Here is a 14,744-nt window from a genome sequence, read left to right on the forward strand (position 1 = left end):
CAAAAGCCGAGAGAACACTTGTTGCCTGTGCTCTGGGGCACAGCCAGCAAGGGCGCAGCCTGTCCCTAAATGGAAGGGCTTTTCTAGTGGTTTCAGCCATCTGAATCTGGTGCACATCAGACGATGAAAACTTGGGCTGAAGCCCCAGCATTGTGCAGCCCCGAGCCTGGCTGCAGACTCTCACCTCACCTTCTTTACTGTGTTCGCAGGTGGGTCAACATAAATTTAATCTATGCTTTTTGCTGCAGTTTTTTGCATTTACACGAGGCCATTTGGGATCCCTCTGCAGCATCCTCTGCCATTTGTGGCACCGATTCTTTGAGTGGTCCTCAAGCCACGCTTTAATCATGATCCAGACGTGGTTGCTCTTCAAGATAAAGTGCTGTGGAGTGATAGGGTGTAGGGTCACGGCTGTTGTCCATCACTTGAACAAGAGGACCACTCGGGGGAGGGTCTCCCCACAACGAGACGGTGGGCGGACTTCGTCAGGTACAAGATAAGATTTTCCACTCAACACATGGTTTTGGCAACAACCTCGTGAGTGGAGCTTTCCTTGGATCCGGGGAGAGGGTGGAGCCGGACAGCCTGGCTCCGGGGCGGCGCTGGCAGTGAGCCCGGCAGGATGCACGCAATCGCCACTTCGAAGGACTTTATAACGGGAGTAGCGGGCCGGGAGAGGCCACGACAACAGCGGGACAGGCGCTGGGGTGAGCGGAGCTCGGGGGATGCGAGCGGGCGTTTGCCCGCGGGATGCGGCCCCCTCCAGGCTGCCGGCGGCGGGCGCGGCTCTGCCGAGCGGCCGGAGGCGCCCCAGAGCCGGGGCACGGGCTCGGCACCGCGGGCACCCCCGGGCAGCCGCGTCCCGGCAGCGGAGCGGGCCGGGCCCCGGCAGCAGCGGAGCCCCGATCGGAGCGCGGCCGGGAGGGGAGCGCGGGCGCCGTGGGCGGGCGGGGGCAGCCGGGGACGGCGGCAGCAGCTGGACGCGCAGCCGGCCCGGCCTCGGCCTTGGGAGGATGCGCTGGGTGGGAGCGGGGCCGTCCCGTCGTCTGCCCTGCGCCGGCAGCGGCAGCGGCCCCGAGGCGGGTCCGGCCGAGCGGGGCCGCCGCTCCGGCAGCCGCTGCCCTCGGGGCCCGGCACTGACACGCTCCGTGCCCGCGGTCCCGGCAGGTGCCTGTGCACAGCCCACGCCTCTGCCCTGCTCTGCCCTGCGCTGAGCCAGCCCAGCTACAGGTGCGTGTCCTGACTGCACGCTCCTGAGATGGCACATGGCAATCGCAACCCCAAGCCTGGGGACCTGATCGAGATCGGCCGGCCACTTTACCAGCACTGGGCCCTCTACGTGGGGGATGGATATGTCATCAACGTGACACCTGTAGGTAAGGCTGGTTCAGCCTGGCAGGGTGCACAGTAGATGCTGGGATGTCCCAGGAGCCCTGTCTCCTTCCATGTGCTGCTCCATGTGGACCTCGTTTGTGTAGATGATCTTTCCACTAGCAGTCGGAAACCCATCTGAGATGCTGGAGAGGCCAGAGGGGATGTGCCTACCTGCCTTATCTCCTCCCTGCCTTCCCCAGATGAAGGAGCCCCATCCCTGTTTGTCAGCACCACATCAATATTCACCAGAAAGGCCAAGGTGAAGAAGCAGCTCCTGAAGGAGGTGGTGGGAGATGATGAATGGCGTGTCAACAACAAGTATGACCGCTCCCGCACTCCTCTCCCAGTGGAGGAGATCATCCGGCGTGCTGAGCGCTGGATTGACAGGGAGGTGACATATGATTTGCTTGGCAGCAACTGTGAGCACTTTGTGACAGAGCTCCGCTATGGAGAGGGAGTCTCTGACCAGGTGAGTGACACGGGGTGAGCCCCTGGGTGCCTCCCAGAGCACCTCCTGGCTGCTCGCTGTGAGCCGCGGGACTGGGACACAGCCTGCAGCCTGCATGGGGAGAGCCAAGTCCCAGGCGTGGGCTCCAAAGCAGCGCTGCCTCTGGCCTCCCCAGAGGCCCTGGACCTGGAGGGTCACTGTGCTCTGTCTGCACCCTGACAGTGCCCTTGACTGAATGCCACTTCCTAGGGGTAAAAACCTGGCTGTTACGCCTTCTGCTTATGGGGCACATGTCTCTGACTCATTTATTTACCCTGACTAGCCCTGTCTTTTCTATATTATCATGCTGGGGGAGTAAATATAAGTGCTTGTCATGTTTCCAGCCTGTGTTTTACTTTTCCTTTCATAGGTCAGAAAAGCAGTTATTGGTACTACAGCAGCAGTAGGAGGTATCCTTCTTGCTGGTCTTGCCACCGTTTTTGTGAAGGGCTTGTCTGACAACACATCCAGGAGAGAGAGAAAGTACGAATAATGGGCTGTCAGGAAGAGCTCAGAGCAAGGCAGGGGGAGCCCCTGGCCACAGCAACCACTGATCAGCTTTTGATACACCTGCCACCAAGGCTCACTAGCACCTGTGCCACCCTTGCTGTAAACATTAAATAAGCCTTAATAAAATGTCAGATATCCAAACTTTAATTGCCCCAAAATCCTTTTTTATCTGAGTAGAGCTTTGTGTGCTCTACTTGGAGGAGCAGCCTTGTTTTTCCCTGCTATCCCATTAAGAAGTCAAGATTGTCACCATTCAAGGTGACTCCCAGCAGCACTAACCTGGTTGTCACATCTGCTTTTATTTCATTGCCTGTGATGATTTTTGTGGTAGTCTGGGAGCGCTTACACTGGTGCAGGCTTTTCATCCATTTTTATTGGTTGCTTCCTGTAGGCTTTTTCTGTGTATCCATGATTTTAACCTTAACTTTGTGAACAAGTAAAATGAAACTACTGCTGGGGGTTTCCAGCTGAGGCTCTGTGTAGGTGGGAAAGCCCTGGCTGCAATGTCTGCAAAGAGCAGGCAGGGCACGTGCAGCGTCTTGGAGCCTGTGCCTGTGGTGCCTAAATGAAGAAGCTCCCCGGATGCTGGGAGGTCAGAGGGAAGGGCAGGTCTTGTAAGCTGTATCCTTCAGAGTTTCATAGGAGTGCTCTGATTTTGGCATGATGATGTTTTGCTTGGTTTTTCCCTGCCTACAAAGTGCCTCCCAATGTACTGAGCCACTCCATTCCCTTGTCACAAAGCTGGTGTGTGGATTGTCTTGGAAGAAAACTGTTTAGGGGAAGTTTGCTTCATTGTCCTTTGCCTGGAGTATCTGCCTTTAGAGTTTGGAACCAGGTTACCACATGTGAGACACGGAATCCTGTGTTGCTTTTGTTACAGGCACCTGCCTGGACTGCAGGGAGAGGTGAGAGCAGAACAGCTGTCTGGCAGAGGCTGGCTGGTTTTGTCTGCTCTGAACAGGTTGTCCAGGTTTAACCCCAGCCAGCAACAAAGCACCAGGCAGCTTCTTGCTCACTCACTCCCTTGCCAGCCCCATCAGGGAGGCAATCGGAGGAGCAGAAGTGAAAAACCTGTGGCCTGAGAAAAAGTTGTTTTAGTAGGTAAGCCAAAAGGTGTGCATGCAAGCAAAGCAAACAAGGAATTAATTCATTGCTTTTTCAAAGTCAGGTTTACAATGTTTGAAATATCCAAGCCAAGACTTTCTGTTGTTTTTCTACTCCCTTTTTTATTACATCTAAATAAAGTTCTTATCTTTAATGCAGGAAAACATATCATAGTCAAACTGAAACTGAAACTCCTTTTTGGATTCCTGGAAATGGATTTGAAGCTTATTTCACAGCTAAGCTAAGGATGTGGTTATACAACAACTTGTAGGCTTCAGCTTTTCTCTACTCACTGCATTCTGTCTGCAGCCCCTGATAAGGGAGCACTGTGTGAGGGCAGTGTATGGACCTCTCACATCTCTAATTAGCCCTGTAAGGGAAGAATACTGGAATTAATTCATCTGAGGAATTGTCTTGTTGTTCATGAAAGCTGTAACATTTCAAACATTTCACTACATGTGGCAGTTTGCAATTGTATCGTGCTTCTCTTTGCAGTCAGGAGGACGTTGGCTCATTATGGGCTGCCTTTCCACTGATCCTGGTGGGTGCAGTGACAGGATTTGGTGGAACACTGCCTGAAGCATGAGGTGAGAGTGTGAGGAGGAGCAGCAGAATCCATCACTTGCTGTATTCACGACTTCTGAGCCTTTCTAGGAGATGTTGGCACGGCCCAAGACATGCTCAAGTTGCCATGGAGTAGAGTCAAGGCTGTTCTTTTCTCAAAAGCCGAGAGAACACTCGTTGCCTGTGCTCTGGGGCACAGCCAGCAAGGGCGCAGCCTGTCCCTAAATGGAAGGGCTTTTCTAGTGGTTTCAGCCATCTGAATCTGGTGCACATCAGAGGATGAAAACTTGGGCTCCTGCTAGGGTGTGAGGCAGGAAAGAGAGGAGCTGAGCATCTTAAACCTTGCTGGCAGGATGGGTCAACAGCTGCCAAGGGCCTCCTGTCAACTTCCTCACTGCCTGGGAGAAGAGGGGACAGAGCTAGGGGATGGTAAAGGGATGGTAAAGGGCTGGTAAAGGGATGGTTAAACCAAGGGAATTGCCCTTTGCTTTCTCCTAGGGGTGGTTGCTGAACAGGGATAAACACAGGCATGTGCAGATTTCACAGCTGCTAAATCCTCTGTCCCATCTCAGCCTGGCTGCTTGCATCTTCTTTCTGGTCTTGCCTGTCTTCTGTAGAGGGTCAATGCTCTGTGAAAGGGGCTTGGGACCTGCCTTTTTACAAAATTCCTAAAAAAGTCAACTCTGCTAAGATTAAGCAAAGTCAACTCTGCTAAGATTAAGCAAAGTCCTGCCCTCTCATCCATGAGCAAAAAGCTGCAGTTGCAAGAGAGGTCTCAGTCAACTGAGGGCTAGGCAGGCTAAATCATCTCTGCAGAGAGGAACAGGTGTAGATGGGCTTCCAGAAGAGCATTGCCTTGGAAAAAACACAGGCCAAAATGATGCAGTTAATAGAAGATAATAGTCACGGCTGCAGTGTCTTCACTACTGGTACCATTTCCCACTGGGCTGCTGGGGGACACATATTGGTTTCCTGGAGAGCAATGTCTGAAAGGTAACACCCAACAATTTGCTCCTGCTCTCTCCAGGAAAAGGGAAGTGCAAATGGCAATTCCTTCTTCTTTCCAACCCCACCTGCTATAATAACCAGGTTTCAGGGGTGAAAGACATACATTAAAGAAAAAAAAACCCCATCAAACAGACAATACAAAACCAAAAAATATTTGCTTTGTTTTCTGGTCAGTGCCAAAATCTTGGCTCTCAGGTGGGCAATGGCAGCAGTGCTTGAGAGACACAGCTATGAAGATGTGTGTGGCAGCTCTCTGCACTGGCACACTTGCCCTGTGATGCATCCATGTAGAGGCAGGGAAGCAGTCCTGGCTGAGCCCTGGCATCTGGGAATATCCCCATTGAAATGCCTCACTGGGCCTCCTGCCCTACTGTTTCATTTCTGTGTGATGATGATATGCTACTCATTTTTGTGTTTGTTTATTTATTTATTTATACACACATATGTGTGTGTAATATATATATGTATATATATATATATATATATATATATATATATATATATATGAACAATTCTGAAACCCTTCAACAAGGCTGAACTTCTGGCCAGGAGACATCCTGTCAAAGATAGTCACATTCACCAGTAGCTGCAAGAAAGAACAATGGGCTGCCTTGGCAGTAGTTGTGCCTCCACTGCTCCACTGAGGCAGTATCAGACCTCCCTGGTGGGTGCCTGACACTTGTAAAATGCCCTCATCCCAATTCTAAAACCTTGACATGGTTTTCCCCCCCTTAGGGTTTAGGTCTCCTCTAACTTCATATTTATCCTGCTGTTTTCTGCCTCAGAGGTTCTGAGAAGCCAGTGATCACCACATGCTCTGCAGCAGCCTTTAGAGCAGCCAGGCAGCAGTAAGTGCTTCCCAAGTGCAGAACAGATGGTTGATGACAGCAGCAATAACACTGCTCAGCCTAAGGTTTCTTCGACCTGAAAATCTGGCTAGAGAGTATAAAATCTGAGAATCTGTCCCAGCACCAGCTATTTTATGGACTGAGTGACAGGAGTTGAAGATCTCTGCTGCTAGAGGTGGTTATTTCACATTCCCGATGGCCCTGCTGAGCAAGGCCATTGCTGGCTGTGGAAGTGGCACATGGGCATGGGGTTGATGTTTTTAATTAAACTGGAATTGAGAAGGTGACCGTGGAGTAACTCCACTGCTCAGCTGCTCACAGCACCACAGCCACCCCTGTCATCTGAGTGTTACAAGTTATGCAGAAAGCAAGCTGTTCAGGTTAAACCTGAGGCATGGTGGGAGGTTGCCTGGAGTTGTCAAAATGTGAACATTACAGCTGCTGGCAGAAAAACACTTTCTCCCAACGGAACACCACTGACATGAAATAAAATAGGGGGACAAGTAAGTGCATTGTTTTCTCTCAACTTACTTTTGGCAGCAAGCTGTAGAAGTGCTTGACAATAATGAGAGGACTTTCCGTTGCAAAATGGTTTCAGGCTTCTTCTTCCAAGGTGATCTTTACCTCAGTATTAGCATATACCTACTAAAAAGAAGACAACATTTAGTTTCAGACTGAGGTCATAACGTGCCATTTCACTTCCACCTCATCAGCTTCCCTCCAGGAAACCAGGGACACACCCTTCTGCAGCATCCCTTTGGAATATTTTCATGTGGCAATACTTGATTCTTTACACATTTTCACACATACCAGCCTGCTTTTAGCCACAGGCTGCTAGTTCAGACACTGAAATTTGGCCCAGCAAATTGTCACAAACAAGTGTGTATAATTGCATTAATTCTGCACACTTCAAGCATGACTGAGGTGGCCACTGCATCTGCAAAGCCTTGCCAGTTATTCATGTAGTTATGTCACAAGTCCTGAGGAAAGAATCACTTCATTCATTATTTCTCCCCAATGGATGCGTAAGCCTTACCACACTTCCATATACCCTGGGGTAGATAGGAACTAGCCCCCAGGTTTCCTCTGTTCCTCAGAGCTACTTCCGAATCCCCAACAAGAAGACAGTTATTAGGCATTAAAAGCATTCAATTCCCCCTGGCACTCAAAAGCAGCCATCCCTGGCTGTGCTTACACAGGGAGCAGCTGTGTTTGCCTTACAGTTTTCTGCCATTCACCAGGCAATGGAAGCTGGAATGGAACCCTCCAGTTTGTCTGTTTCAATGAGCCTGACTTTGCTGCCTGTTAGTAGTAAATCACATGACTGAGGAAATTGCTTTTATGCTTATGTATTAATGTAAGAATTCTTCTAAATACTAAATTTTCAATTTTCTGATCACTCCTGTGATTCTAAAAGCAAAGAATTCCTTTTAACTCTGCAGTGTTTTTCTGCATATACTTTCTGTTACATACTGCAATCACAGCTTTACAGTGCAGCACCTAATGATTCACTAAGCTGCAATCAATAGAGAAACAATCTAGATAGAATAAGAGGAGCTATTGAGAAACCTGAGAAAGCAGAACAAAATTTTGAAGACATGTTTCTTGCTGCTCTTGGCTTGTTTGGAGGCTTGTGTCATTAGATCTTATGTGGTTCTAAACTAAATCTATTGTCCCTTAAAACTGTTTTCATGGAGTCACAGAATTGTTAGGGTTGGAAGGGACTCTGGAGATCATCCAGTCCAACCCCCCTGCCCAGGCAGGGTCACCTGGAGCAGGTGACACAGGAACCATCCATGTGGGTTCTGAACATCTCCAGAGAGGGAGAACTCCATGACCTCCCTGGGCAGCTATTCCAGTGCTCTGCTGCCCTCGACAGAAAGAAGTTCTCCCTCATATTGAGGTGGAACTGTCTGTGTTTTAGTTTATGGCCATTGTTACTCATCCTGTCACTGGGCACCACTGAAAAGAGCCTGGCACCATCCTCTGCCAGCCACCTTTGATATATTTATATGCATTTATGAGATTTCCTCTCACTTTTCTCAAGACTAAACAGGCCCAGCTCCCACAGTCTCTCCTCATAAGAGAGATGCTCCAGACCCAAATCATCTTTGTGGCCTCTGCTGGACCCTCTCAGTTAGCTCCTTGTCTTTCTTGCACTGAGGAGCCCCTTCACCTGTTTGCAGGTAAGTAACACCTAAAATAACAAACCACAGAGCCACAGATCATTGGTTCTGTGTTTGCTTGGGATTGTTTTGAGGTATTCAGTGAATCATAGGAGTGACCTGAGTTTCAAACTTGCAGACTTGCAAATTTGAGTGCAAGCCTGTAATATTTTTCACACACAAAAAAGAAAAGCCTGTGTTTATTTGCAACAACAGGACAGGAGTCTTGGCTCAAGTATTAATATCAGTTATCCTTAATAACATTAATTTGCATGTCCACAGTGAGCTTTGCACTGCTAAGATTTAAAGCCTTTACAAGCTGAGTCAGCAACTCAATGCTGAATTTACAGGGCAATAAATTAGGAGGAAATTTAAGAACTTGTACAGCACAACACACTCAATGTGACACATGCAATTACCGTGATCCTACATCTGGTCCGGATATTTTGATATATCAGTATTATTTATGCACTAAATCTTCAGCAGATGCGAGTCAGCTAAGAGATACACAGCAGCTGAACTTCAGGCTGCACAGAGCTGTTGTCTTGGGGTGACTTTATGATGTGTATCCCATATTGCTGCATCACTCTAGTTGTTGAGCTCTGTGCATCTTTAAATTACAAGCAATGAAAACTTGTTTGCAGCATTAGCTAATAATGTTTAATGAGCCCAAGGCTTATTTGTGGGAGGAATCATATGCATGCATTTGCAGTGGGGCCAGTGGAAATCCTTTTAGGATTTCAGCCCCAGCATAAGCTCTGATTAAAGTTTTGATTAAGGTCAAAAGCACTATAAAGTTGCTATTTCTGTATGAGTATAGAAACTCCACATGAGTGTCTTGTCTGCAAAAGCTGGACAATATTTCTGGTGATTCTTTCCTGTACATGTTGTACTGTTCCTCCCCAGTCTTCTGTGAAACAATGACTATTCTCCACAGCCCAGGACAAAATGGGAATTGAGGTAGGATTGCTATTCCTTCCACAGGAGCCCAGAAGAGGTCAGGAAAGTGAGATCTTATCTGGGTCTTTTATTAACCAAACCAATTCCATCCTGAACTTTGTGTCTTTCTAGATAAAGTGATTTATTAATAACAGGTGACTGTTTTGCTTTTGACAATTTCATATTCTCTGCCTTCTGGCTATGGAATCAGACCACTGATTTCAAGTTTATGAACCATCGTCTCCACAGTTGTCATCTCAGCATACTTCCCAGGAATCTTGGTGTTTTTCTTTATATTTCACTTGTTTTCCAGTCTTTGCCCCAGCTTTTCTCTTAATAAACAAATTTTAATGCAATATTCTGAATCTACAGTCCTGGAAAACTGGAAACTGAAATTGGATGAGTTACAGTGACATTGTGATGTGAACAGAGGAACCTTGGTAACAAGATTAATTTCCTCGTTGCCATAGCACTGTCTCCCTGGTATTGTTACAAGAAATCCTGTTCCTTCTGCTTGGAAAAAGCTGGTTGGGTCTATGTTTTCAGCTGTCAGAACACAGAGCTTCCCAAGGGTCTTTGAAGATGAAGTCCATAGCATGGTCTGATCATCTGCTTTCAGCAAGCAGTGACCAGACTCTGCCTCCCCTTCTTTACACTCCAGTGTTTCCAAGTAAAATTGAGAGAGCAAATGCAGGCAGCGCTGAGTCACTCAAAACCTTTTCAGATGCAGGGGATTTCCCTGAATTTCCTTATCCAAAACAACCAGTGGGTGACAGCTCTCTATGCCTCCACACACACAGTTCCCCAGGCAGAGGATGGAAACCTAGGGATTTCCTGAAACTTGATTAAAAGCATATTGTTAGTGGGACCACTTTTAAGAGGGCCAAAAAGTACCCAGTGATTAATTCTCATGAGTTCAGCCTGGTGTGAAGTAACTGAGATGGTAAAACACTCTGATGGGCTGGGACAGGAGTCCTATTTAACAAGTGCTGTTTGATCAGAAACAGCCCTATTGGAAAAGAAACAACTCACAGCAGGGATCTCAAAAATCCTGGCAGTGTGCCCTTGCAGAAGGGTTGTGAGGCTGCAGTATGGAAAGGGAGTGCATCTGCTAAGGCTGATGCTGCTCACTCACAGGGGTGGATAAGCACTGTTAGCCTGCTTCCAATGACCCTGGGAGCAATTTGAAAGAGCCATAAGGAGCCCCAGCTTCACTTCCGGCTGTAGATTTTACATCAGCATAGCCACAGGCACCAGCTCCTTGTCCCTCCCATCCTGGTGTTAAAAATGGGTAAATTGGTTACTCCTATTGACACCATGCCTCAGCATAACTCACAGATTCATGCCCCAGTTTCTTTCTATGAAAGAAACTTCTTTCTGTTCTTTCTTTTCTCTTTCAGCCCAGCCTTGAGGTTTATTCCCTCCTGGGCACGCAGTTCAGACTGAAGACGTGCAAGGCTGGGCTGGGTGAAGACACAGTAATTTCATCACAGAAGTTATTTATCAGAGTCCTCTCTTTTCATACATGCACATTACCCCCATAAGATGCTGCTGGCTGACAGTGTGTGTCTGACAGACCACAACATGGCCCATTACCATTTAGTCTGGCCTATTAAGGAGAACTTTAAATAGATATATTTATCTTTGATCACCACTAGCTTCCCCTGTTACTAGTGCAGGCACAGTGAAATGAAGCTGGAAACAAGCAGCTCTATTAAAAAGCACAATGAATCCAGGACCTGTTGTCCCTCTGGGCCATCAAAGCCTTTTCTGTTTCCAGCACATTATACCTTGTTCTCAGCCTGATCATAATGGGCTTATTAATTAATTAATACTTGAGAGACACCGTGAAGCTGCTAAGTATCACATAAAACCAACAAATATTTCTATCTTTTTAAACATACAATAGGATATTTTGTAAGTAGAATTTAATTCCTTTACTGCCTCACAGTTTTGAGCTTAGCTGACAGCTAGTCTTACAATACATTTAAAAATGTGAACATTTAAGAAAGAGTAATTATGCAAATAGGCTAATGAGATCCATGCACACAGCAGTAGCTCCTCCTCGTGTTCTTGGCAAGTCACCAGCATGTTCTGAGCCGGATGCACATTGGACAAAAAAGCAAAAAGAGCTTTACATTGTGATACCTTACAGAGGATGGTTTTAATTACATGAATTTATTCTGACACACAGATCCAGTTTTGTACTGCTGCTTATGTGAGACACTGCCTGCAAGAGTACCTTGGTGGAAGTCACTCTGGCTCTGCTTGAGCTGCGTGCCTTTTGGTGGGCTTTGAGCCTGTTCAACGTGCACCTCCTCAGTGGGGCCTCCCTGCAGCACTGGAGGGGGGCCAAGGAGAGATTGTACTACGTGCCTGCAATCTGGTCCCACTGGAGGAGTATTTTATTGGTTGACACTTATTAATTTCATCTCATTAATTTGCATCAGATAGTAATTTCCTCTCTGCTTTCTTAAGAAGTATTGGGAATGTGATTATTCTCCTCTTGCAATGAATTTCTTCTTTCATTCATTATGGCATAATTATCTCTGTGGTGTTGAAGTATCTGGTGTACTAATAACTACTAATGATCCCGGGAGTTGATATGGGGTGTATGATTTGATCAACATTTTGAGTTCAGCATCACATGCACTGAAGTGCTGAAGTCAGTTTTTGTATTTTGCAATATGAATTAAACAGTACAATTTTGAATGTAGTCGACTTTAATGTTTATATGATTATTCCTTTAGGATTTCAATGGTCTTTAGGCTTGGAATTAAGATGTAGCCTGCCAGGGTTTAAGGAGGTCCTTAAAGACATGTGAGCTTTGCAACTCTGATCTGTGGTCTCATGGATTTTGCAGAAGGTAGGTGAGATTTGACAAGCACCAACATCAGCAACACTTAATTTCAACAGAAGGAGCATTATCCTAACATTTACAAGATAAAAGGTCTATTGACTAGATTAAGAATATTTGTTAACTGTGCTGAGAATGACATAATTGAACAGCCCTGTGCATATTCTCCTAACGCCCTCAGGGTAATTAAAAGCACTCAGGCTGCTGCTGAGTTCTGTTTGCCTTGAATTAGCAGCGACCTTTGTGGCTACACCTGGGCACTGCGGTGGGAGGTGCCTTCCTCAGAGGGAAGGAGCTGCGCAGGAAGCAGGGACACCCATTGCACTCTGCCTCCCCAAACACACCTGGGTATCTCTCTCGAGAAGAAGGGTGACAAAGAAGGAGAAAAAATGACAAGATAGTGACCTGTAGAGATCCTGAACCCCTCCAGGCCAGAACATGGCAGGGAGAAGAGCAGCGCCTTTCCTTCTCATGCCACCTCCCGCCCATGCTATGATAGGTTTTACTGAATATGATGTATGAGGAGCTTGGTCACATTTTGTCCCTGAACCAAGTTTATGTCTTGCAGTGTCTTGATATTTAGGGCTAACACTGGCCTTTCTGCTTTGTGTGCTTGAGCTGAACTGCTGCAACATCAGAATTCAAAAACTAAAAAAATACATATTCAATGTATTTGAGTGTTTTCACTTTCTACTCCTAACAGTACATTAATGCTACTTGTTTTTAATGTGTATAAGAAATGAATATTACACAATGGCAGTGTCCAAAAGCTTAAGACAACTGTGAATTATTCAAGCCACAATTTTTCTTCCTCCTGCTGCAAGCTACACTAATAAATAGTAAATAATTTGCTGTCAAAACAGACAGAGACATCTTCCTTCCAAAGAACCTTAGCATTTCTATCTCCAGTGCTGCACCTGAGAACATCCTTTCATTCACAATGCAGCTTCCATCAATCAGGACAGCATCACAGGGGAGACAGAACTTTTTTCCACCTAAAAGAAATGTGTCTTCAGGGACTAAGTAACAAGATTCCTGTAGAACAATACAAAAATGAACTTTCTTGTGCACAAGTTTTGGGCAGGTAAATTAAGTCTCAAGACACACACAGTATCAGTAGTCTTCTACACTATATTATTTTAAACCAGTGCTTCTTAGAAATAATACTGGCTGAAAAACAACAGCCTAAAGATCAGCCCTTTAAACCTCTCTCTCCAAGTGAACATCTTCAGCTTCATTTGCCTAGTGTGCATAAAACACCCTGACCAGGAAAACCTACCCAAGGCCTTTACATCTCCCATCACCCTAACTATTGCTCATCTCAATGTCTTTGGGAGGCAAAAATAGCTATAACCCCTATTTTATGGATGAGGAATTGAGGCTGGGAGATAAAGCACATACCTTGATGGGAGCCATGTGTCTAGACTCCATAAAAACCACTCTCACGCTGCTTGACAAGATTGTGTAAGCAGCCTATAGCAGAGCCAGGAAGCAGGTCTTGGAAGTCCAGAATTGTTATCTAGTTGCTTGTTTGTGAAATTAAATTTCCAAGCTGTTCTTGACTCTTGACACAAATTACTGGATTCATCTGTATCATGACAGATGCTGCAGATACAGATGCATCATTACTGCATCATACAAGCTGTGTCCACACTTCTTGCTGCCCTGCCCACCTCGCCTCCCTCTGCCCAATTCCTTCTTTGCTGTGCAATTCCAGATACATTTCAACATGTTAGCTCATTATACAGGCTGGTGAGGAAAGATGGTGACCTGAACTTTTTTATGCTCCTCAGTTAGGTGGTGCAGCCTGGGAGGCTGCTGTGGATGGGAAAGCAACTGCAGAGTTGAAACACCAGTACTCAACATGAAACAGGAGGTTACAATTCAGGGGCCATGCTAACAGCACGGAAACTGGACACGAGGTTATCCCGGGAGGTTTCATATCACTCATTAAAAGTTAGGATGTGAGTTTGTCAAGTTAACCTAGAACAAGATGTGGTGGGAACATGGATCTAATTTTCTGTTTGATTCCAATTCATGCCCCTATATCTCCCTTGGCCTTCAAGGAGCAATTCCTGCTTCACGCCAGAGTCATGCCCCTTAACTGTAGCATTGCTATCTGCAGTCCTTTAGTAGAAGGTTTATTTGTGCTCAACAATTACAGGACATCAACAGAACCACCAAGTTGTAAAGACTATCATTACAAAACTGCCATTGCAAGAAGAAACACAGAAATTCTAATTTAGTTAAATATCTGTGCTTTGCCAGTTATTGCAATCTAATTCACACAATTAAATCTCCTGAGATAATGATGAAGTTAATTGTCATTGCAAGGCCATTAGAGAGAATGCCTTATCTTGATTTAAAAGTTGCAATTGCAAAACGATGGAATACTTTAAGTACAAAGGTACACTGGCATCTCTGAGCACTTGTTCAGCGTGGGAGTGCTACTCATCCTACAGATATTGGAGATACAAAAATGTGATGTGCAGCCAACACACCTGTGCTGGCAAAAGCCCCAGCTCTTCACATGGACTTTGCCAAGATCAGTGAGAGGCAGCAATAAAAGTGCTCCTGGGCAGCACTCCACAGATAGCACTTCACTTTCTCAAGGAACTTTTCAAAAGGCTGAGTCTTGCCCAGTAACTCAGTGCAGGAACAATGATTTTAGCAATGAACTTGCGGCTGTGCCTGGGTCTGAAAGCAGCATGTGATCATGACAAACAGGTCAGTGCAGAGCTGCCATCCCTTCACCCCTTCCACCACCTCTAATCACATCATGCCATCTGAGGGAACTGCAATTCTCAGTGTTGAACCTCTAACCCTTATGTCTTCCTTAAGATTAATAAGACATTTATCAGGAGTCAGGAATCCCCAGTTCAATTTTG

At 46.3% G+C, this 14,744-nt stretch overlaps 1 protein-coding gene and 1 long non-coding RNA gene across 2 annotated transcripts; both read left to right on the top strand.

Moving 5' to 3' along the window:
• The first annotated feature begins 604 nt into the window (after positions 1 to 604).
• Positions 605 to 2,518, top strand: PLAAT1 (phospholipase A and acyltransferase 1). Its single transcript, XM_039557127.1, has 4 exons — positions 605 to 707; positions 1,168 to 1,376; positions 1,575 to 1,843; positions 2,232 to 2,518. Exons 2-4 carry the CDS (start codon positions 1,259 to 1,261, stop codon positions 2,352 to 2,354), a joined length of 510 nt encoding a protein of 169 aa, XP_039413061.1. The 5' UTR covers positions 605 to 707; positions 1,168 to 1,258; the 3' UTR covers positions 2,355 to 2,518.
• A 3,052-nt stretch (positions 2,519 to 5,570) lies between these two features.
• On the top strand, positions 5,571 to 11,715 carry LOC104693487. Its single transcript, XR_752550.4, has 2 exons — positions 5,571 to 8,081; positions 11,194 to 11,715. It is a non-coding gene; the product is annotated as an uncharacterized LOC104693487 (long non-coding RNA).
• Positions 11,716 to 14,744: the final 3,029 nt, after the last annotated feature.

The sequence above is a fragment of the Corvus cornix genome, chromosome 9 (assembly GCF_000738735.6).
Source record: "Corvus cornix cornix isolate S_Up_H32 chromosome 9, ASM73873v5, whole genome shotgun sequence".
NCBI classification, from domain to species: domain Eukaryota; kingdom Metazoa; phylum Chordata; class Aves; order Passeriformes; family Corvidae; genus Corvus; species Corvus cornix.

Bases quoted from the DNA above. Each gene is read 5' to 3' on its own strand.
- PLAAT1 (XM_039557127.1), top strand. From the start codon at position 1,259: ATGGCACATGGCAATCGCAACCCCAAGCCTGGGGACCTGATCGAGATC. The intron at 1,377-1,574 runs GTAAGGCTGGTT...TGCCTTCCCCAG, and splicing joins CATCAACGTGACACCTGTAG to ATGAAGGAGCCCCATCCCTG. The intron at 1,844-2,231 runs GTGAGTGACACG...TTCCTTTCATAG, and splicing joins GAGAGGGAGTCTCTGACCAG to GTCAGAAAAGCAGTTATTGG.